This window comes from Embiotoca jacksoni, unplaced genomic scaffold (genome assembly GCF_022577435.1).
Source record: "Embiotoca jacksoni isolate LCO1_2020_lvr unplaced genomic scaffold, fEmbJac1.0.p SCAF_4, whole genome shotgun sequence".
NCBI classification, from domain to species: domain Eukaryota; kingdom Metazoa; phylum Chordata; class Actinopteri; family Embiotocidae; genus Embiotoca; species Embiotoca jacksoni.
In genome coordinates this window covers 21,315,626-21,339,189 of record NW_027185392.1, presented here as the reverse complement: position 1 = coordinate 21,339,189, position 23,564 = coordinate 21,315,626, and the positions used below count along the sequence as shown (strand labels likewise).

General features: G+C 40.8%; 2 protein-coding genes across 2 annotated transcripts; both read left to right on the top strand.

Annotated features, from left to right (window-relative positions):
• The first annotated feature begins 922 nt into the window (after nt 1-922).
• Nucleotides 923-5,328, top strand: LOC138208752 (B-cell receptor CD22-like). The gene is made up of 8 exons (XM_069166854.1): nt 923-1,136; nt 1,253-1,308; nt 1,390-1,582; nt 2,786-3,046; nt 3,484-3,565; nt 3,670-3,730; nt 4,162-4,388; nt 4,548-5,328. The coding sequence occupies exons 1-8, from the start codon at nt 923-925 to the stop codon at nt 4,630-4,632; spliced, it is 1,179 nt and encodes a 392-aa protein (XP_069022955.1). The 3' UTR covers nt 4,633-5,328.
• A 10,175-nt stretch (nt 5,329-15,503) lies between these two features.
• On the top strand, nt 15,504-21,270 carry LOC138209012 (B-cell receptor CD22-like). Its single transcript, XM_069167319.1, has 10 exons — nt 15,504-15,823; nt 15,923-16,129; nt 17,336-17,677; nt 17,938-18,159; nt 19,029-19,283; nt 19,606-19,644; nt 20,008-20,089; nt 20,194-20,254; nt 20,687-20,910; nt 21,070-21,270. Exons 1-10 carry the CDS (start codon nt 15,586-15,588, stop codon nt 21,149-21,151), a joined length of 1,752 nt encoding a protein of 583 aa, XP_069023420.1. The 5' UTR covers nt 15,504-15,585; the 3' UTR covers nt 21,152-21,270.
• Nucleotides 21,271-23,564: the final 2,294 nt, after the last annotated feature.

Below are 23,564 nucleotides of genomic sequence, written 5' to 3'. Positions count from 1 at the left end.
GTTGCGGTGCACAAGGAATACAATTTGAAACGTCATTACACAACTAGACATGCTGAGGAGTATGCAAAATACCAGGGAGATGAGAGAGCCAACCGGGCTGCAAATCTTAAAACATGTCTACTGAGGCAACAAGATTTCTTCAAGAAAGCAACCAAAGAGAATAATGCAGCAGTCGAAGCTCACTACGTGGTTAGTGAGATGATTGCTAAGGCGGGAAAGCCATTCACAGAAGGTGAATTCGTCAAAAAGTGCATATTACTGGCTGCAAGTATAGTCTGTCCGGAAAAGAAAGGTCAGTTTAGCAACATCAGCCTTCCTGCCAACACCGCAGCAGAGCGCATTTCTGACCTGTCAAGTAACATTTATGATCAACTGTGTGAGAAAGCCAAATATTTCAGTGTATACTCAGTCGCTCTTGATGAGACCACAGACATCAGAGACACCGCCCAGCTCGCAATGTATGTCCGTGGTGTTGATGACAATTTTGAAGTGCTAGAGGAGTTGCTCACAGTAATTCCAATGCATGGCCAGACCACTGCTCAGGAGATATTTCACCAGCTGTGTGATGCCATTGAGAATGCCGGTTTGCCATGGAAGAGGTTTGTTGGAATAACAACTGATGGAGCGCCATCAATGACAGGGAGGACAAATGGACTGGTGGCACTTGTTCAAAACAAACTGGAAGAGGAGGGTGTAGAGGAGGCCATTGCTCTGCACTGCATTATCCATCAGCAGGCCCTTTGCAGCAAATGCCTGAAGTTTGACAATGTGATGTCTGTCGTTGTGAAATGCATCAACCAAATCAGATCCAGGGGCTTAAAGCACCGAAGGTTCTGTGCTCTACTTCACCGAGGTACGTTGGCTCAGCAGGGGAAACGCCTTGAAGAGATTTTTTGAGTTGAGAGCAGAAGTGAAAGCCTTCATGGAGAAGGATGGGGTGGCTGTTCCTGTGCTAAGTGATCCCAAATGGCTCATGGACTTAGCTTTTCTTGTTGATATCACACATGAGCTTAATGTACTGAACAAGAATTTACAAGGCCAGGGGCAACTCGTCAGTGCTGCCTATGACAACGTGAGAGCATTCTCCACAAAACTTAGGCACTCGTGGATGCAGGCACACCATTCAGTGGTGAGAAGTATGTTGATGCCATTTTGAAGCTACAGGAGGAATTTGATTACAGATTTGCAGACTTCAAGACGCACAGAGCCACATTTCAAATTTTTGTGGACCCCTTCTCCTTTGATGTGCAAGATGCCCCTCCTGTGCTTCAAATGGAGCTCATTGACCTCAAAGCCAAGTTCAGGGAGGTGAGTGGAAAAGCAGACAAGCTTGGGCAATTTTTGAGAGAATTGACCCCCAGCTTCCCTGAGCTTTCCCGAATGTTCAAGCGGACCATGTGCCTTTTTGGGAGCACATACTTGTGCGAAAAGCTCTTCTCCACCTTGAACTTCAATAAGTCCAAGTACAGGTCCAGACTTACTGATGATCATCTTCAAGCCATACTGAGGGTCTCAACTGCTTCCTCCCTCAAGACAAATGTGGCTCAGCTATGCGAGAGGAAGCGCTGCCAGGTCTCCAGCAGCAAGGAGTAGGCAAGAGAAGCCATGTTCAGAAGAACAGTTCATGTTCTTCAATGTTCCATTCATGTTCAGGACAATTCATGTTCAGAAGAACCCATTGAGGTTAAAGAACTGTTAATAAAGACGTTTAAATCTGAATACAGCAGATATAGAAGACTGAAGAAACCACACATAGTTGCTGACTAGAGAAATCTAATTATTATTATTTTATTTATTACTGATTTATTTACTTATTTACTTATTAATTCTTAATTTGTTTATTTACTTTTTCATCTTATTTTGTGTTAAAAAAATAAAAATAAAGACATTTGAGAAGATTGGAATTTTTTTAACAAAGCTTTTCTTGTGGAATACCCGATGCGGCCCAGCCTCACCCAGACTATGCCTCCAGCGGCCCCCAAGTAAATTAAGTTTGAGACCCCTGATCTAAACTAACATGACGTGTGCCTACATTCTTTGGCAGCGTTATCTTTGCTCAAAGGCACAAGATCATACCTGCTACACATAACCACCAGTCCCATTTCTTTTCCACCACATCCAAAGACTGCGCTGTTCATCTGCTTCCGCAATATCTCTCACTGCCCGCTGCAGGCTCTGTCCCCTATCTATGCTGTTGTTGACCCCGCAATGACCCCTCAACAACCGGCCTCTTTAGGGTGCACCCTTGCGCTCCACTCACGCCTCTCTACCTCACTCGCTAGTTCAGAATATCTTTCTGTTTTCCTCTTTTACCCCTCATCAATATCATCTTCCCACGATACAATGTCTGGCCTCTGGCTGGTATAAGTTATTTGTCATGGAAATACACCCAGATCTACCGGCATTTAATGTCAAATCATTATCTTAAAAGTAACTGGTAACTAAAAATGTCATATAAATGACATGTAGCGGGGTGGAAGTATATAGTGACATCGAATGGAAATACTCAAGTGAAGTGTAGAAGGCTACCTGAAAATTGTTCTTAAGTAAATGTTACTGAGCTTCTTTCCATCACTGGTAAATGTGATGAATATTACGCTAAACATCATGTTAATGTTGTCATTGTGAGTATGAAGTTAGCATAAGCAGTACATTAAATGTGTGTTTTGTTACAGAGGTGTGTTTTGTTTCTCTGTGTCCTTTGGTGCCTCTTTTGGATTCCTGTACTTTGTTTGCCTTCGACTTCCAAATAAATATTGTTTCAATTGTCTCCATTGTCCTCTAGATGCTCCAAAAAATCCTACTGTATCGCTGAGTCCCTCTGGTGAGATAGTGGAGGGCGGCGCAGTGACTCTGACCTGTGAAAGTGACGCTAACCCAGCAGCTAAGTACAGCTGGTACAAGGAGAATGACGACACACCAAAAAGTTCAGAACAGATTTTCACCATCAATTACTTTAGACCTGAACACAGCGGCCATTATTACTGTGAAGCCAAGAACACGAGAGGAAACAAAAATTCCACCTTACATTTGATCATTTTGGCAAGTAAGTCATCCTGATTAACCTCAAAGAATATAAGATTCACCTTCACTGATCCCCCTTTGAGGGAATTCAATTTAAATTTGAGAGAGTAAGGCAAAGGAATGTGGCTAACATCAAAGAAATACATTTTGGATATTAGTAATTCAAAACAAAGTCAGTCATTCATTTGTAGCCTCGGGTGCACACCTATAAAAACACAAAGCTGCTCTCTCAGCATCAGGAGGAACCAACATAATGGCACAGGGGATGTTGAACTGCTGTGCTGCTGCTAACAGAGTTATGTTTTTAGACAAAATCAAAATGAAAAACAGTTCACGAGTTGTAAATTAAAAGGCTTCAGTCTGACACTGTGATTTTTATACCCAAATATCTGTTACTAATGGACTCAAAAATCCTGTAATTCAATAATTAATCTTCAGTATTTCATCACTGTTTCCCAGGTTCAGTGAAAGCAGCAGCTGCTGGATCGATTTCGGTTATTTTTGTGATTATCGTGTTTCTGTCTCTCTTCCTGTTCATTCGGTGAGCAGATTAGTTTTACGGTATTCAGTAATGCATCTTAAATTCAGGCAGTTGTTAAGTGATTTCATCTGATGATTTGTTTGTTCATTTATTGTCCTATTCAGAAGAAAGAGGTCTTCGAAACAAACCTCAGAGTCCAGAGAGAGATCACACAACATCGCACAGGTAAGGAAGAAGAGTTTTGGTATTCGTCCATCAAATCATCAGCAAGTGTAACTGTCCCTGTCAGCCTCTCTTCTTTCATCCTGTTCATTTCTATCTGACAAACCATACGCCGTATATTTGAATTCCTCTACTGTTTTCCATTCAGACAGCCATACTGTCATAAATGATCATGCGCTGAGGGACAATGTTCCGATCAACACTGTTGTAATGTGCCGTTGTCCCTTCATTCCTGGTGATATATATTCCTTCATCAACACACTCATATGTGTTTGGTATTTAAAGCTTGAGGTTGTGGCTCAGCAGGTAGAGCTGGATGTCCACCCTTCATCCCCCTGATGTTTCACTGTGTGGTTATCTTGTGTTACAGGGCTATAAAAATAGTATTACCCACTTAACTAAGTACTGTTGTCGTTGAAATATTTACCCTTCAGCAACATGTGGGTCCAGAAGAAGACAAACCTTCAGCTGCAGCGCAGAAAAAACTAGCAGTGCAACAGGACGACCTTCACTATGCCAGTGTGCATTTCCGTAAGGACCAGGACGATCCTATCTACTCCAACGTTATGCTACCTCAGCCCAACAGAAACAATAATGAAGTGGAGGAGGAGGAGGAAGATACAGAGTACACTGTTGTCAATTTTACCAGTGTCACCCCAGGGTGAGTCCATTTTCTTTGTGCCAAATTAGAAATAGAAAATGACTGCTGTTTCATCCTTGTGATACTGAAATCTGTTCTTTATTAATGGTATAAATTGTTATTCTGAGTTTCTTCATATTATAAAACTTATTTTCACGTTGAATATTTTCCCCGTTACAGATTAAGACGTCAAGAGTCTGTGGAGGATATGTCTGCTGTCCAGTACAGCACAGTCAGCAAAAACCAGAGTATGAACACAACATAAATCTGTTCCCCGCCTCAGCCTGCTTGTTTGACATAAAGACATTGCAGTTTGTCAAGAACCAAACATTAAAGGAGCACATCTATCTGATGACACACGATACTACAAACTGCTATTATACATACAAGATAGTGATCATCGTCTCAGGAATCCATTACAACCCTAGTCAGCAGTTTCTTACAAAATTGATCTTACTTTTAATATCAGTGTCACCAGTTTTACATTCAGGTGTAAATCATTCTTGTAAAATCCGTAAAAATGTCTCTGAATTATTGTAGTTAAGTCAGTTAGCTAACAGATGGTAAACTAAATACATCCCAATACAAAATGTCCTTCACAAAAGGTGAAGAGAGCCATTAAATCATTTCTAATGTCTTGTCATGTACATTTCTCTACAAGTATTGTTATTCTGCCAGTCCTGTGTTCAGTTTCTCTGTTGTTAATTCAAGTATATTACGTTCAGAGTCAGTGGGGGCACTGATGAGACAATACTCATCAAGTAGTCATCTCATAACTTTAATGGATTTTTATTTACTGTGGTTTTGTTTGTCATTTAAGCCTGTTACTTCTTTCACACCGTTTTCACCTTCTAGCAATAATTTGTTACGATGATGATTGCACTGATTGATTCTGTTACATATGTGTTGATATGTTATTATGATAAATATAATAAAATTATTCATTTAATAAATCATTAAATCCAGATGTCATGTTAATGCAAGGATGCATTAAAGGACAACCAGGGGACACCGATATTTTGAAAGAGAATTAATCTCTGATAAAATTCTCTGAATATGTTGTGTTAAAGTTGTTAGCGGACTAGAATCTCTTGCACTGCTGCTTCTTGACAGTGTGAGCAGCCACACCTCTGGTCTGCTCACAACTCGAGCGATTATTCCACAGTATGACAGATTAGCCGTGAAGAAACAGAATCAAATTCCTGAGCTAAATACATATGTTGGTATTTTCAGCAAATATCCCATGTTGTTATTTTTTCTAGCTTTTTGCAGGAAGAGCAGGAAGACGTTTTAGCCATGTCCACATTCAGAACTTTTATTGTTTCTACTTCATCCTTCCTTTGTGTTGCACCCACGTATTAAACCACTTATTTCTGCAGCAGTCTCTCTCCAAACAACTGATCCTTAGAAAGCAATAACACGTAACATTTTGTTGGAAGCTACAGAATTTAGCTCCAAATGCTCAACATTTATGAACCACAGCAGTTGATCTCTGTAAATGTATTGCGATTTGTATTTTTCAACAATGTTATCTTTAAATTTGTGCCTTCACAAGCTCATCAGTGGACATTTCTTGCACATACAGCGGCCACGATTATATGAAATCAAACTTCTGGTACCGTTTGGTACATCACTGGCAAAGGTACACGCAGCCTGAGGACCTCAGGAAAGACTCCCAGCTGGGAGCTCGAGCCCGGCTCCTCAAATCAGACAGAGGACGTCCCACTCTGAGAATCACTGACCTGAGAGAGAGCGACTCAGCAGAATACTGCTTCACATTTGAAACTCAGAGAAGTGAGAGGACAAGAAGGTCACCAGGAACAATGCTGACTGTCACAGGTGAACACAAAGTGACAAGCTTCTGTAGTATTAACTGGTGTGGTCATTTTAATACACAAGTGTTAACATATAAGTGAAGTTTAGCATGAGGAAAAGTAGATACAATTTTAAACAAATGGAGCATTTGCATATTTAAAAAAAAGAAAACTGATGAGTTTCCTTTAAGAGTGTGCTGTTGTTCCCTCACATATAGACCGCTTAAGTATTAGGTAAGATAATGTACATTTGAAAGTAACGGATTGTACATGGTGTTGATATGTATATTGTTGGCAGCAGCGTACCCTCTAGTTTGAAGGGAGAAAAGTTATAGTGACAGAGATGTGTCACTGTATGTGACCTGAGCACAGTGGGAGTTATTACTGTGAAGCCCAGAACAGAAGAGGACGCCAGAACTCCACCGTATCTTTGACTGTAGTGGCAGGTCTGTTGTGCTCGTTCTCCTACAAACACATCCATTCACTGTAGCTTCAGACTTCTTTAAGTATAATAAATATGTATTCAGTAAAGTACATTTTAATGATTTGTTCAGGAAGCAAACATGTCTGAGTTTAAAACAACTAAACAATCCATGTGTGAAAGTACCTTATTAACAAATAAGTGACAACAGATATTTATTCAAACAAGATCTTTAAAGTATTGTTGTCAATCGCAATCAAAAATGAATGGCCAAGGTAAAAGATCTTTGGTGTGGTTGGTTCCAACACATTCACAAAATTATATTAATATCATAAAAATTGTGTTGCACTGAAGAGACACTATTTTTCCAACAAACATAAAACTGTCAGAGACCTGTCCTGAGGATTGTTTTTTACTTCATTTGTTTGTCTGATAATATAATTCACAACAGTTATGTTTCAGTTTCTGTTTTTTTTCGCAGGTACATCAAGATCAGACGTTAGAAATATAGTTTTTGTTTTTGTGTTTTTAGCCATCCTCTGTGTCTTCCTGTGGAAAAGGTGAACAGTTCCAGATCACATGATTTTACTATAATGACACATAAACCTTAACATAAAGGTTAATACATAACAGATACATTATATGATTTGTTCCTCTTCTCCATTCAGGCTGTGCAAAACTTGCAAATCCAAATCCAAATTTTATTGAAATAAATCCACAGTCATGCTACTGTGCAAAAATTCAATTCAATTCAGCAAGACTTTACAATATTATACAGAGAAACCCAACAATTCAACAATTCCCACGTAAGCTAGGAGGAAAAAAAAACCTCCTCTTTAAGGGAGAAAAACCTCCAACAGAGGGAAGGAAAAACTCCCTCTTAACAGGAAGAAACCTCCGACAGAACCAGGCTCAGAGGTGGGCGGCCATCTGCCTCGACCGGTTGGGGTGAGAGGAGAGCAGAGAGAGAAAAGGACAGCATAGAGATAGAAGATAATAACTGTTGGTGGAGACATGCAGCTCCATGGCGGGACATCTGCAAAAGAAAGAAGAGAAACTACGCAAGCGAGGGAACTGAAAGGAGACAACATACAATAAGAAAAATATATGGGAGCAAAAAGGATGGTGAAGTATGAGTCAGTTAAAGAGTAGGAGGAAAGAAAAGAAGCTCAGCATGTAACGAGGTCCCCCAGCAGCCTCGGCCTATAACAGCATAACTAAGGGTTGATTCAGGTCTACCCGAGCCAGCCCTAACTATAGGCTTTATCAAAAAGGAACGTTTTGAGTCTAATCTTAAAGCTAGAGAGGGTTTCTGCCCCTCGAACACAAACTGGGAGCTGGTTGGTTCCACAGGAGAGGAGCCTGAAAACTGAAGGCTCTGTAATCTCTGGGAACCACAAGTAGACCAGCGTACTGAGAGAGAAGTCCTCTGCTAGGATTATATGGTTCTATAAGATCTCTAAGATATGATGGAGCCTGGTCGTGTAGGGCTTTGTAAGTCATCAAGAGAATTTTAAATTCTATTCTTGATTTCACAGGAAGCCAGTGAAGAGAAGCTAAAACTGGAGAAATATGATCTCTCTTGCTAAATCCCATCAGTACTCTTGCTGCAGCATTTTGGATCAACGGCAGGGTTTTAAATGAGTAATTTGGACATCCTAACAGCAAGGAATTACAATAATCTAGCCTAGAAGTAACACATGCATGAATGAGTTTGTCTGCGTCACGCTGAGGAAGCATTTTCCTGATTTTATTAATATTACGTAGATGAAAGAAGGCAGTTCTGGATATTTGCTTTATATGGTGGCCAAAGGACAAATCCTCATCAAATATAACTCCAAGGTTCCTCACAGTTTTGCTGGAGGCCAGGACAATGTCATCTAGAGTAACTAAGTGATTATAGAAAGAGTTTCTGAGGTGTTTCGGACCATGTACAATAACTTCCGTTTTGTCTGAATTTAGAAACAGGAAGTTTTTGGTCATCCATATTGTAGTCCATTATTGTAACTTCAAATGTTAATAAGAAGTGGTCTGACAAAACAGGGTTTTGAGGAAATACTATTACATTTTCAGTTTCCATATAACAGAACCAGATCGAGGGTGTGGTTACCATGTTAACAGGGTTTATTTATATTCTGAGAAACGTCTACAGAATCTAATAATGAGCTAAAAGTATAACTGAGGCTGTCGTTGTCCACGTCAACATGAATGTTAAAATCTCCCACTATCATGACTTTATCTGAACTCAGCACTAAATCTGATAAAAAGTCAGAGAACATGCAGCCATGTTTCCAGTGATGTGTTCCTAATGACATACTTCCCTTAGTCCACTGACAAATAGTGCTCTTTCATGTCAGGACTCTTACTTGGGTATACTTGAATTTTGACAGGGTAGTTTTGTCTCAAACTGTCCACTGCCGTTCTGCACTCACTGGGAATAACTGTAACATATGAATGCATCACCTGCCAACAAATCTGCAGCTTTTAATTATTTTACCCAGAATTGAACATGTTTTTTGCCTCCGTCTCAACTTAAACACACTGATGACTTCTGCCCAACAGAAGTATGGTGATACTTTTTAAAAATAAACATTTGTTGTTCTGTAACAGCCGCAGCTTCCTCAGACGACTTAATTAGAACATTCTTTGGTTCCCTTTTTCTGCTATGTAGACAAGATGGCAACTGTTGAGTGTGAAAAGTCATCATTAAGAGGTTAGCCTTCAATCAGTTGAAAAAAAAAAAAAAAAGGTAATAGTTATTGTTTTACCTCATCTTATCTAATTGTATTTTATTTGATGTAGAGTTCCTGTACTTTGTCACATGTTACATTTGACACACAAGTTCTCTTTGTGGCATGAAATGTACAAATTACACCTTCAAAATTACACAGTCCTATGTTATCGGTAACTTAGCAACTGGGATGAGTTGCATTTTCACATCTTTCTGCATTGTACACGTTCAGGTTTTTATATAAACTTCAGGTCACAGAGACTCGCTGCAACTCCTCCAGAAGCTGAAAGTACAGGAAGTTGTGACGTGTGAGAAGCCGACCGAACCCCTGCGCCTCTTCTCAACACTCATCACAAACGTTCCTCTTCACTTATCTTGATACTTATTGTACATTCTGTTCAAAACATTAAAGATGCTGTAAAGTAGAAATGAAAATGAGTTTTAAGTTCATCACACCACAGAAGTATGGGTTGTTAACTACCCATCCAAATTTCAATGAAAAAAAACACCAACAAATATGTTAAATTAGGCTTTGAAATCGTGAGATAATCAGGAGTCTTCTCTGCTCTGAGACTGGGGGGCGTGTCCTGAAGGAGCTGAAGCTCCGCCCACACTGAAGGTGTTCAGTGTCCTGTATGACAGTCCTGTGGCTGCAGTTCTTTTCCCCACTAAGCGGTTCGTCTGACATCCGACCTCTCGGTGACTTCATGCATGATGTCCCACTGGTACTCTGTCTGTCTGGTGGACGGAGCAGCCTGCTTTGTGAAAACAGAATAGAATTAGAATTTATTTGTCCAATGAGTGAAACATACAGATGCATATAAATCCAGCTTGTCCCCCTGAGCTGTAACAAAGGAGTCAAACTGGACACCAGAGACAGAAGACAGTGAGTCTCCAACTACGTCTAACGCACCTGCATTACAATAGTGGAGATAATAAGAGAGGTGGAGTTGATTTAGTTCTGTAACGACTACAACATGAACAACGCTGCATTACATCACGTCAATTCATTACATCACATGTCAATTCATTACATCACGTCGATTCAAACTTTGAACCTGCTCAGGTTTTCTCTTTCACTGATGTCCCTCCACCTCCACTCTGCGCTCACCGTGAGAGGAGGAGCCATGCAGAAGGTTATATAAGCCATCTGTGATCTAGCTCGGTGACGTACTTAAGCTAGGTTTTAGCCCCGCCTAAAATTGGCAACTTGGCCTGTTTCAGTGATGAACAGCGGTTCAGGGGAAGAAGTTTGCTGTTTTCCTGAGCTGAAGATAGTGTATGAGGGGTTCGTAGGGGCTCAGATATGAATTTAGTTTAAAGTAAAATATGGGAACTGGGTTGCTGACCTGGTTTGTTTTGCTCCGTTTGAGCGAATAGCCGAAGCAATCTTCGGAGATGGGATAGGAGGTCGGATACGCAAGGGTGGAGACTAGGATTGAACTTGGCTGAAGAAGAAGCGAATTCTGAGCATCGCAAGAAACCGAAGAAAGCAAGTAGAAACATGGATTCAGAGTGCGCGCCAGGTGGGCGGAAAAGTGGTTAGAACGAAGGGTGGCAATGCAGCGAGAAATAAGATCGGTGGTTAGCGGGAGACGGCGAGGAGTCGGTGGAGGTGTTTGGCGCTGAAGGCCTTCAATAAGTAAAGACGACTGGGAGAGCGTTGCAGGGGAGCCAGTGAGTAATTTTGCAAAGAAGTTGATACAGCAAAGGTAAATCTTAATGGTAGGTATCTCGATGTGGAGAATTGAGTGGACATGGGAGATGAAGCTGCATACAGAGGCCACGTCGAAGGAAGGGAACGGAAGGTTAAACGTGGTGTGAAGGAGCGGAAAGAGTTCCAGGTCATCTGGTGATGATGGCTCGTTGAGACAAAGAGATGAGTTCTGCGATGGTTTGTTTCAAATGAGGAATGTCATGTCTGAAAATGGCGGGACGGGTTGGATTCTCCTCCACGTCTGGAGCTAAGGTTCTGAAGATCTGGAAGGAGAAGCGAGACAAAGAGTCAGCGATGGAGTTATGGTGGCCAGGAACATGTTTAGCTCGGAGAATAAATTGATGAGTGACCGAAAGCCACGTGAGACGGCGTATGAAGGGCATGATCGTGGGAGTTTGTTCTGCCTTCACTAATGATGTCGACTACGGCGATATTAGCAGAATGGATGAGTATATAGACCTTTTTGACCACTCGTGCCCCCGGAGGAGAACGGCGATAACGATCGGATATATTTCGTGGACTGCTGAAGATGATCGGAGGGAGCCTTGGAGGAAGTTGTGGAACTCGATGAATTCAGCTGAAAACCATTGTCTGCCGTAGTGGCCCCCAAAACCGTGGAAGGAGCAGCGTCAGTATAGAGCTGAATGTCTTCAGGGTTGGAAAGTTGGTCGTCGTAAAAGAAGGTGATATAATTCCAGTTGGAAAGGAGGTGCAGCCGCATCTGAGCGAAGACTGATTTCATGGTCAAGAGACCGTGGGCTGGAGGTGATAAAAGGAGGAGTTATAACTAGGAAGTCGGGTGAGTGGTGGCTGAAGGTTGGCTTTGGGGACGTGGTTGGATGGGGATGGTGCACGCGGAGGCGGGATGGGAAGAGGCGCTGCATAATTTGCAGGGGAGAGCTGGACGGGCGGCAAAAATGCGGCAGTAGAGTTCCTGGTCGAGGGTACTCCAGTAAGTGGCCTGGTGTAACTGGAGGAGACGGGCTGCGGCTTCTGAAGCGAATTGGATTTGGTATTGATAAAAGCCTGCTCCGCCAAAGTGGAGAGCTAGGTCGAGGATTATGGAAATGTAATTATCTCACTCTGTCCTCCTAGCTGGGAAGGGGGTGCAGGGGACATCTCTATACAGGGAGAAAGCGTACGCGAACTCAGGCCGGGTGAGCTCTTTGGAGCGAGCTGGTGCTGAGGTACGCATGATAATGAGGCTCTCGTGGCTATCGATCACCCTAGGTTCAGCGTGTTGGTGGAGGGGAGGGAGGATGAGTTGTGCCAAGTCAACGTATTTATCTGAGATCATCTGCTGGCGGAAGTTCGTGGAGATGGGAGAAGTTTTTTGGTTTTTTTTGGCTGGGATGTTGGGTGGAGGAATCGCTGAAGTGCAAGGAGAAGTGCTGGTTGTGTGTTCCCGGTGGCGGCGTCTCGTGGGTAACCCTGGGGTTTTTGGAGAGGGCAGCAGATCGAGGGCTTCCTTTGGGTGCATGGGTGGCCTGTGTGAAGGCAAAACAATCGTTGTCGTCAGACGGGCTGAGGAACAGCAGATCCATGTTTGGTCCAAGGTAAGATTGTTTTTGTTTTTTCCTTCTGCGTGGCGTCTGGTTCCGGATGCAGAAAACGTGAACAGGCCGAGGTTTAGAGTGGGTGGATATTTATAGGAGTGTGGCTGGAAGTGGGGGAGTGGTTGAGACGTGGTCCTGCTCCTGAAATTCAGCTAAAACTTTATCTCCAATTAAGAATTACAGTACATGCATGCAAAATAATAATTTCTTCATTTTAACTTGGGGATTTACAGTCATCCGTCTATTCATGCATATTAATCATGAAAAGAGGAAGGAGGACGGCGCTTAGCGGCTCAATCCTTATCTCTGTTCAAATCAACTTTTCCAACCACAGAGGAAACTGTGTGCAAAGGCCACATCGTCCTGTTTTGACCAAAACATGTTTACGACTGACTTACAGCAATTCTCATGTATGTGATCTACCTGCTGATGTGATTTAACGGAGACAAGAGAAGCAGCATGAGTGTAACTGCAGCAGCAAGTGGATTTGTTTTCATCCTTCTCTCTCTACCAGGTACTGTACATTGTTCATTGCTATGTGGTTACAGCACTTAAGAAACTCAGAGGATTTTTTTTTTAGTAAATCGATGCAGCTAATTTGTTGTTGTGCTATGTGGTCTGAATCCTGCAACACCAGACATTCACTTCCTAACTTAAAGATCAAGTCTCAAAACAAACACCATCAGAAAGCTTCTTTACAATTCAGAGATTTTTTAAAAAACTTTATAATCATTTATATTTATCTGCCAGCTATTAGTTACTGTACAAATTAAGAGTCGTGCATACAAAACACACGGTGTGTACGATGACTTCTTAGTAATGAAACTTGCTAACAGTACATAAGTAGATCTTAATAAACAATCAGTCAGTTCTGAGAAAATTAGTAGGCAACTTCCTCCATCACATTTTTTGTACAGAAATGACATTTCATGGTTGCAGCTTTTTAAATTGGAGGATTTAAACTTGATCCACATAACAATGACGGTGCTGCTTAAAAAGGTGAACATCAATAATAATAGCAGATTAATATACCGTAATTTCCGGACTATTGAGCGCACCTGAATATAAGCCGCACCCACTGAATTTTAAAAAAATAATTATTTTGAACATAAATAAGCCGCACATGTCTATAAGCCGAGGTGCCTACCGGTACATTGAAACAAATGAACTTTACACAGACTTTAACGAAACACGGCTTGTAACAAAAATACAAATTTCAGCGTGACGGATGATTCGCCTTTCCTGTTGACAGTCCGAGTGAGAGGCAGGTCAAAGGTCAGAGGAACCTCATCCATATTTATGATGTCGTGCGGGCCAATGGTATGCTCCGCTATCTTTGCATCAGTGAATTTGCGGAAGTTTGAAACTTTTTCCTCGTAGTCGGGAGGGAGCTGCTGACACAGACTCGTCCGTACCCTGATGGACTAGGCCTTTACGTCTCATAAATCTGAGACACCACGACGGTCCACCTCTAAAATCCTCAAACTTCATTGCGGTGGCGATTGTTTTGGCTTTCAGTCGGATCTGCACGGTTGAAACACCTCGGCCGTCTGCTCTCTCTGTGTTGAGTCGGCTCTATTTCCTTTTCCAACAGCCAGATCTAATCGACTTCAACTTGAAAGCTGCATCATGTGCATTTCTTGGTGTCTTTGCCATGATGAGGGTGACAAAATGACGACCGTAATCAGAACGATGGGAAGTTTGAGCGCGCTCGATTTAATCTAAACAGTAAACTAAAAACTTACATTGTTTCACCTTAACCCGTTTGGCAATTTCATTGATCTAATGAAAGCTTCATGCCGCCAAAAAACTGAGCACCGTCACAGAATGTGTTTTTTTGATCAGTTTTTTGGCGGCATGAAGCTTGTGAAAGCGGGAAAAATCCATAAATTAGCCGCGTCGTTGTTTAAGCTGCGAGGTTCAAAGCGTGGGAAAAAAGTAGCGGCTTATAGTCCGGAAATTATGGTAAGAATGGAACTCACAGGGATCATCTGCCTGCATCGAGTACTGAAATTGAAAATACTATCATTAAGTATCGTGTCACAACACATGTTTTAACACAATAAGTCAAATATGTAACATAAATGTTGTTGTAAAAATGAACACAGAGAAGTTTAGTTTTGTGGCCTGAAACTTTGCTGTTCTGGTTCACTCTTAACTCTGTCATAGAGTTGATATGACAGAAAGTGACATGATAAAGGATCAGAGTTTTCTGGTCCTTTCAAAGTTTAATATTTCCATCTCACATGTAAAGTTGACACACATGATGTCAGTAATCATAAAGTGGCTTTGTGTCTTAATTTGTGAATCAGAAACTCTTTGCCAACTTGTTTTCTATAACCCAAACCTGCAGTAACACATTGTTTGACTTTTGGAGGACATTTAAGCAGTGAACATACTTTGCTGACTGATCACCTTTTTCAATTGATGTACAACTCTCCACTTTGTCAGTAGATTTTCCTCAGATACACAGTTTAGACATTTGGCTGACACTTTTTTTAAAGATTATTTTTAGGCATTTTATGCTTTTATTTGATAGAACATTGATGAACAGGAAATAAGGGGGAGCGAACACACTCCTCCCACTCAGCTCTCAGGTCACGACTGGCTGACACTTTTAACAGCACCAGTGGAGGCAACAGTAGAAATCTACTGAATGAGTAATCCAGCAGTTATAATTTTATATCTATATTTAAAAAATATATTATAATACTTTTCCTGATTATCAGTAACTTCAGAAACAGTCGCTGAAATAAATCAGCGATAACCATTCGGAGAAATTTCGAACCTCAGCTGAGATTATCTTTCCCTAAAATACAGATGAAAGACTGTTGTTTGTTGTTGTTGTCTGACTGTTTTCTGATGTGCTCTGTTACAGTGGTACAGGCGTACTGGAGAGTGACTTACACTCCTTCTAAGATTTGTGCAGTAAAAGGATCCTCAGTGACCATAACATGCTCCTACACATACCCAGCCACAATGAATGGTGTTACTATAGTTGTGAATCAAAAAGTTTGGTTCACTGAACAAAGTGATGATCTGACAACAGACTCATTGTACGTGGGTCGTGTCAGTTCTGATTCTTCTTGGAAGTCTTGCAGTCTGACAATCACAGACCTGAGAGAGAGCGACTCAGCTGAGTACAAGTTCAGGTTCATAACAAACCAACCAGATGGGAGATGGACTGGTTCCCCTGGAGTCACTTTGTCTGTTACAGGTAACGTTTTTATTCATAAAATCAACAACCAGCGTGAGAGTACATATTGAGACAGGGCATCTACATTTCTGTTGTGTTTTTATTCTCTTCACATTTCAGCTCTCCACGTAGTACCTTCAGGTTACAACCGGAAAACGTTGAGTTGTCAAAGCAGTTGTAGGCTAAATAATAATCCCTCCTACATCTGGTACAAAAATGGACAGAGACAAGACACGCAACCATATATTGATTCACGCAACCCAAATCCTCCAGACAGCTATTCCTGTGCTGCATATGGACTTAAGCATTCAACGTCTCCTTCAGTGTGTGAGTATATTCTACTGACGTAACACCAATCTGGTAGAGACACTAAGGGCCTGATTTACTAAGATCTCAAATAGAGGATACTAAATTGTGTGTTCCTTCCAAAAGTTTGCACATTTGTTTTGCACCCGTTTTGAGGGTGATTTACTAAAAGTAATTGCGTCATTGAAATCAGGTGCAAATCGCTGTATTTAAATGAGGGTTTACGTGTGTTAAAGTGATTCCAGCAACAGAAAACAGAGCGACCGCAAAAGGAAATCTGATCCCATTGAAATTAAGAAATATAAATGAAACAAGAACAAAACGCTTTATAGGAGATTATTAGCGAGAAAGTCGATACTGTGGGAAAAATAAAAACACGAAAAAAAGGCTTCACAATCAACCGTCGGGACGGTGGATGAGATGCTCTAACAAACACCGATCAGCAGGTCCAGATGTTTCTGTGATGAGCTGGTGAATTAGTTTCATTCAGTGTCTCACGAGTGCTCGTGAACCTTATGAAGCTTCCTGTGAATTCTGCGGGACACATTCAGGACCTGTGACAGCTCACCTTGAATAACAGGACTGGGCAGGATATCCAAGCAGCGATACGCTGGAACGACCCAGAGGCAGGACAATGCTGAGTCGTAAGACGTTTTTTAATTGCTGGTATTTCGTGGCTCCTCCTTGTTGTTGGCTGTCAATCATTCAATAACTCAGAAATGTCATCGCTGGACAGTCGATATGTCTGATTATGTTTTCCCTCTGTCATCTAAAAAATGTTTCCACGGATGTAAAACCTCGTTCTCTACGTATTCTTTGGTTTCTCTGCGTCTTCTTCTCACCACAATAAGATCATCCGTCTCTCCTGATGTACATCTGATTAATACCTTCCTTTCAGTCGTACTAAAATACACAAAATCACTTCTCCTATTTCTACTTCCAGGTTTAGTAAATATCGTTGCGTGTGCTAAACACCAAATATCACATATGCATGAAGGCAAACATGCAAAATGGACGACGTGTGTTAAATTGCACATTTGAAAGACACAACCCTCACTGCACGTCGTCGGTAGATCAGCTTGGACATTTTTTTGAAGGTGGTGTGGAGTTTGCACGTGATTTTACACACGCAGACTTTTAGTAAATCGGGCCCTCTGTGTATTTTAACCAAATCATGTCATCATGATTACTTTCCAACTCTAGCTTAAGAATAATTTTATCTTTCAGGTCTCCATGGTGATTCATGCAACAGAGTGAATTACAGCAACAGAAGGATCTGTGCCTTCAAAGGCTCATCAGTGGACATTTCTTGTACTTACAACAGTTACAACAATCCAATACAATCCAAATTCTGGTTTAATGTTCGTCAGTCACGTTACAGGTCCAAAGACCTCAGTGAAGACTCCCGGTACGCCGGTCGTGTCCAAGTCTTAGAAACAGAGAGAGGCCGCTCCACTCTGAGAATCAGTGACCTGACAGACGCCGATTCAGCTGATTATCGCTTCAAATTCAAAACACAAAGCATTGAATGGGGCAGTGATTTACCTGGAACAACTCTGACCGTCACAGGTACTGATGAACACAAACTGATTTCTTAATGTGAGAGTGTTACACTGTTTGTTTTATTGTGAGGAACCATCTTTGGCTTCCAGTAACTGCGTTACCTAATTTGACTCCCTAAGTTTGTGCAAGTGTGATTTATTCTCATGTTACTTTGTTTCCTTCTGCATTGATCCATTGATTAAATGTTTTAAATACTTTCGTGGATGCATTTGTTCTTTGAGTATTCAGTCACATTCAACATTTCTGTTTTGTTTTCATGTATGCAGCTCTGTGGGTGCAGGTGACCAGGAGACATGTTTATCAGTCTTCCACTAAGGCAGAGCTGAAGTGTCTCAGCAGCTGCAGTCCAGCTGGTCGTCCTTCTATTGTGTGGATCAAGAATGAAGAACGGACACCTGGAAAAGCTTCCTATGAAGGCGTGTTCAATACTGGAGACAACATCTCCTGTGCTTTCATAGGACACGAGGGTTACCGCTCTCCTTCAGTGTGTGAGTTACTTCTCTTCGTGATGTTGTCAGCATGATTGAATATATGACTCAGGGTGTTCTTTTCACTGACTAAAATGTTGTTTCAGTTATTCAGCATGATTCCCAATAATACAAAAGGATGTAAAGATGAAACCAAATGAACAAAGCAAAAGGAACAGAAAGGTTGTGTTGAGTGTTGTGTTTGATCATTGAGGAAAGGAAGAAGCAGTTTGCTTCACTGCTTTCTGGGCTTTCACCAAAGTCATGCAACCGAGTTAGTAAAGACATCTTTTCCTTTTAAGAAGAATGACTTGAGTTTGAGCAAGTTCCCCAAAACAACATATTTATGCTTACGAGACCAAAACACTTCTTATGATGAAATAAGAGTGACTGTGGGAAACAGGTTGCACTGGATAGGTCATCCGAATATTAGACTTTAATCTGGGAGATCACTCATTGTTTCCTTTTCCAATTACCAGATCTTTTTTTTATCTTTAAAACGTGACCATGGTCGTTCTACCACAGTGATTATTCCTGAAGGATAATAATAGAAGGATATTTCTAAAGTATTTTTAGCAACAGGAGAAGCAGGACTGAAAAACCCAGCAAACACACAAAGCAAGTACAGTGTATTCAGGAAAAGAGGTTTAGTAAATGACCAATAATCAAAGGCTTGTTATTCTTATTAGTTCCCATCCAACAGAGGGTTATAACACAAAGTACTGAGGGAAGCTCCAGGACCAGAACTTTGGACAAACATATAAATACATTATTAAAAGAGAATATTAATTTTGATTATTTTTGTGTATGGTTGGAAGTCTGTTCTATTTGTTTTAGGTGTTAGCTGCAAAGCAGTTTACTTATCTTAATGTTAATATTCTTTCCTCTAGATGCTTCAAGGGCTGCTTCAGCAGTCATGAGTCCCTCTGGTGCGATAATGGAGGGAAGTCTCGTGAATCTGACCTGTAGTAGTGATGCTAACCCAGCAGCGAATTACACCTGGTACAAGGAGCAAACGCAGCTCAGCAAAGAACCACAGCTGGTCTTCAGGTCCATCCAGTCCGATCAATCTGGAAAGTATTATTGCACAGCTGAGAACGAGCTGGGGAAGAAAACATCTGAAAACATCCTTTTACAAGTGAAATGTGAGTGAATAGACAGTTTCAGTCTGTTCAGGCATTTTTTCGTCTTGGCAATCCAGTTATTTCTTCAATTCAACACGTGTACAGCAGACCACACACAGTTAGGTGTGTTAACCCCACATAACAACAGAGGCAGAGTAAAGGAACAGCAAAGACATGAGTCCTTGGAACTCTAGTGGCAAAACATCGAGTACAGCGAGTAAATCATGCATCAATATTTAAAGTCATGACACTTTCTTTTTGTTTTAGGTTGACAATGTAATTAGACTCTTAGTGCTCCTGCTAACTTTTTGTACAATAATCTATATTCTTACTTTTTCTCCAGATGATCCAAAGCTTCCGTCGGTGACAGCGAGTCCCTCTGGTGAGACAGTGGAGGGAGGTTTAGTGGTTTAGTGGTTCAAACAAATACATTTAGGATATTTGTAATTCAAAACAAAGTCAGTCATTCATTTGTAGCCTCGGGTGCACACCTATAAAAACACAAAGCTGCTCTCTCAGCATCAGGAGGAACCAACATAATGGCACAGGGGATGTTGAACTGCTGTGCTGCTGCTAACAGAGTTATGTTTTTAGACAAAATCAAAATGAAAAACAGTTCACGAGTTGTAAATTAAAAGGCTTCAGTCTGACACTGTGATTTTTATACCCAAATATCTGTTACTAATGGACTCAAAAATCCTGTAATTCAATAATTAATGTTCAGTATTTCATCACTGTTTCCCAGGTTCAGTGAAAGCAGCAGCTGCTGGATCGATTTCGGTTATTTTTGTGATTATCGTGTTTCTGTCTCTCTTCCTGTTGATTCGGTGAGCAGATTAGTTTTACGGTATTCAGTAATGCATCTTAAATTCAGGCAGTTGTTAAGTGATTTCATCTGATGATTTGTTTGTTCATTTATTGTCCTATTCAGAAGAAAGAGGTCTTCGAAACAAACCTCAGAGTCCAGAGAGAGATCACACAACATCGCACCGGTAAGGAAGAAGAGTTTTGGTATTCGTCCATCAAATCATCAGCAAGTGTAACTGTCCCTGTCAGCCTCTCTTCTTTCATCCTGTTCATTTCTATCTGACAAACCATACGCCGTATATTTGAATTCCTCTACTGTTTTCCATTCAGACAGCCATACTGTCATAAATGATCATGCGCTGAGGGACAATGTTCCCGATCAACACTGTTGTAATGTGCCGTTGTCCCTTCATTCCTGGTGATATATATTCCTTCATCAACACACTCATACGTGTTTGGTATTTAAAGCTTGAGGTTGTGGCTCAGCAGGTAGAGCTGGATGTCCACCCTTCATCCCCCTGATGTTTCACTGTGTGGTTATCTTGTGTTACAGGGCTATAAAAATGATGTTACCCACTTAACTAAGTACTGTTGTCGTTGAAATATTTACCCTTCAGCAACATGTGGGTCCAGAAGAAGACAAACCTTCAGCTGCAGCGCAGAAAAAACTAGCAGTGCAACAGGACGACCTTCACTATGCCAGTGTACGTTTCCGTAAGGACCAGGACGATCCTATCTACTCCAACGTTATGCTACCTCAGCCCAACAGAAACAATAATGAAGTGGAGGAGGAGGAAGATACAGAGTACACTGTTGTCAATTTGACCAGTGTCACCCCAGGGTGAGTCCATTTTCTTTGTGCCAAATTAGAAATAGAAAATGACTGCTGTTTCATCCTTGTGATACTGAAATCTGTTCTTTCTTAATGGTATAAATTATTATTCTGAGTTTCTTCATATTATAAAATGTATTTTCATGTTGAATATTTTCCCCGTTACAGATTAAGACGTCAAGAGTCTGTGGAGGATATGTCTGCACTGTACAGCACAGTCAGCAAAAACCAGAGTATGAACACAACATAAATCTGTTCCCCGCCTCAGCCTGCTTGTTTGACATAAAGACATTGCAGTTTGTCAAGAACCAAACATTAAAGGAGCACATCTATCTGATGACACACGATACTACAAACTGCTATTATACATACAAGATAGTGATCATTGTCTCAGGAATCCATTACAACCCTAGTCAGCAGTTTCTTACAAAATTGATCTTACTTTTAATATCAGTGTCACCAGTTTTACATTCAGGTGTAAATCATTCTTGTAAAATCCTTAAAAATGTCTCTGAATTATTGTAGTTAAGTCAGTTAGCTAACAGATGGTAAACTAAATACATCCCAATACAAAATGTCCTTCACAAAAGGTGAAGAGAGCCATTAAATCATTTCTAATGTCTTGTCATGTACATTTCTCTACAAGTATTGTTATTCTGCCAGTCCTGTGTTCAGTTTCTCAGTTGTTAATTCAAGTATATTACGTTCAGAGTCAGTGGGGGCACTGATGAGACAATACTCATCAAGTAGTCATCTCATAACTTTAATGGATTTTTATTTACTGTGGTTTTGTTTGTCATTTAAGCCTGTTACTTCTTTCACACCGTTTTCACCTTCTAGCAATAATTTGTTACGATGATGATTGCACTGATTGATTCTGTTACATATGTGTTGATATGTTATTATGATAAATATAATAAAATTATTCATTTAATAAATCATTAAATCCAGATGTCATGTTAATGCAAGGATGCATTAAAGGACAACCAGGGGACACCGATATTTTGAAAGAGAGTTAATCTCTGATAAAATTCTCTGAATATGTTGTGTTAAAGTTGTTAGCGGACTAGAATCTCTTGCACTGCTGCTTCTTGACAGTGTGAGCAGCCACACCTCTGGTCTGCTCACAACTCGAGCGATTATTCCACAGTATGACAGATTAGCCGTGAAGAAACAGAATCAAATTCCTGAGCTAAATACATATGTTGGTATTTTCAGCAAATATCCCATGTTGTTATTTTTTCTAGCTTTTTGCAGGAAGAGCAGGAAGACGTTTTAGCAATGTCCATATTCAGAACTTTTATTGTTTCTACTTCATCCTTCCTTTGTGTTGCACCCACGTATTAAACCACTTATTTCTGCAGCAGTCTCTCTCCAAACAACTGATCCTTAGAAAGCAATAACACGTAACTTTTTGTTGGAAGCTACAGAATTTAGCTCCAAATGCTCAACATTTATGAACCACAGCAGTTGATCTCTGTAAATCTATTGCGATTTGTATTTTTCAACAATGTTATCTTTAAATTTGTGCCTTCACAAGCTCATCAGTGGACATTTCTTGCACATACAGCGGCCACGATTATATGAAATCAAACTTCTGGTACCGTTTGGTACATCACTGGCAAAGGTACACGCAGCCTGAGGACCTCAGGAAAGACTCCCAGCTGGGAGCTCGAGCCCGGCTCCTCAAATCAGACAGAGGACGTCCCACTCTGAGAATCACTGACCTGAGAGAGAGCGACTCAGCAGAATACTGCTTCACATTTGAAACTCAGAGAAGTGAGAGGACAAGAAGGTCACCAGGAACAATGCTGACTGTCACAGGTGAACACAAAGTGACAAGCTTCTGTAGTATTAACTGGTGTGGTCATTTTAATACACAAGCGTTAACATATAAATGAAGTTTAGCATGAGGAAAAGTAGATACAATTTTAAACAAATGGAGCATTTGCATATTGAAAAAAAAAGAAAACTGATGAGTTTCCTTTAAGAGTGTGCTGTTGTTCCCTCACATATAGACCGCTTAAGCATTAGGTAAGATAATGTACATTTGAAAGTAACGGATTGTACATGGTGTTGATATGTATATTGTTGGCAGCAGCGTACCCTCTAGTTTGAAGGGAGAAAAGTTATAGTGACAGAGATGTGTGTTGTTGTCTTGTTCCTTCAGTAGCCCAGAAGGAACAAACCAAACACTGGCTCTGGAATCAGCCCGTCACGTTTATTGCGACTTTTGCGGCCACCGTAGATTCTTTTATGTTATTGAACGGCGAGGATGAGGCAAAGCTTGTTCGGGTGGTTGCAACCTGCAACCTCCACGATAAAACAAAATCCTACACAATGCTCCTTTAAACAAATGATTTCAAAATTGCAATGAATTGGCTTTTTTCTGTTAAAGGAAATGTATTTAATGTTTGTTACAACACAAGGACTCACAATGCAATTCAATGAGAAACAGTGACTATAACACTGATTTCCAAGACTGAACATGAATGTGCAGGTTTGGAATCAACTGAATGTTCACTCCCTCTCCAGTTATTTTCACAGTCAAGAAAACTGTAGACTCAGCAGCATTAATTATAGTACAGAACAAGGAAACTACCAGATGGGAAGGAAACAGAATGAAACAGGCCAGTATCACTTGCTCTTTCTTCTTCAATAAT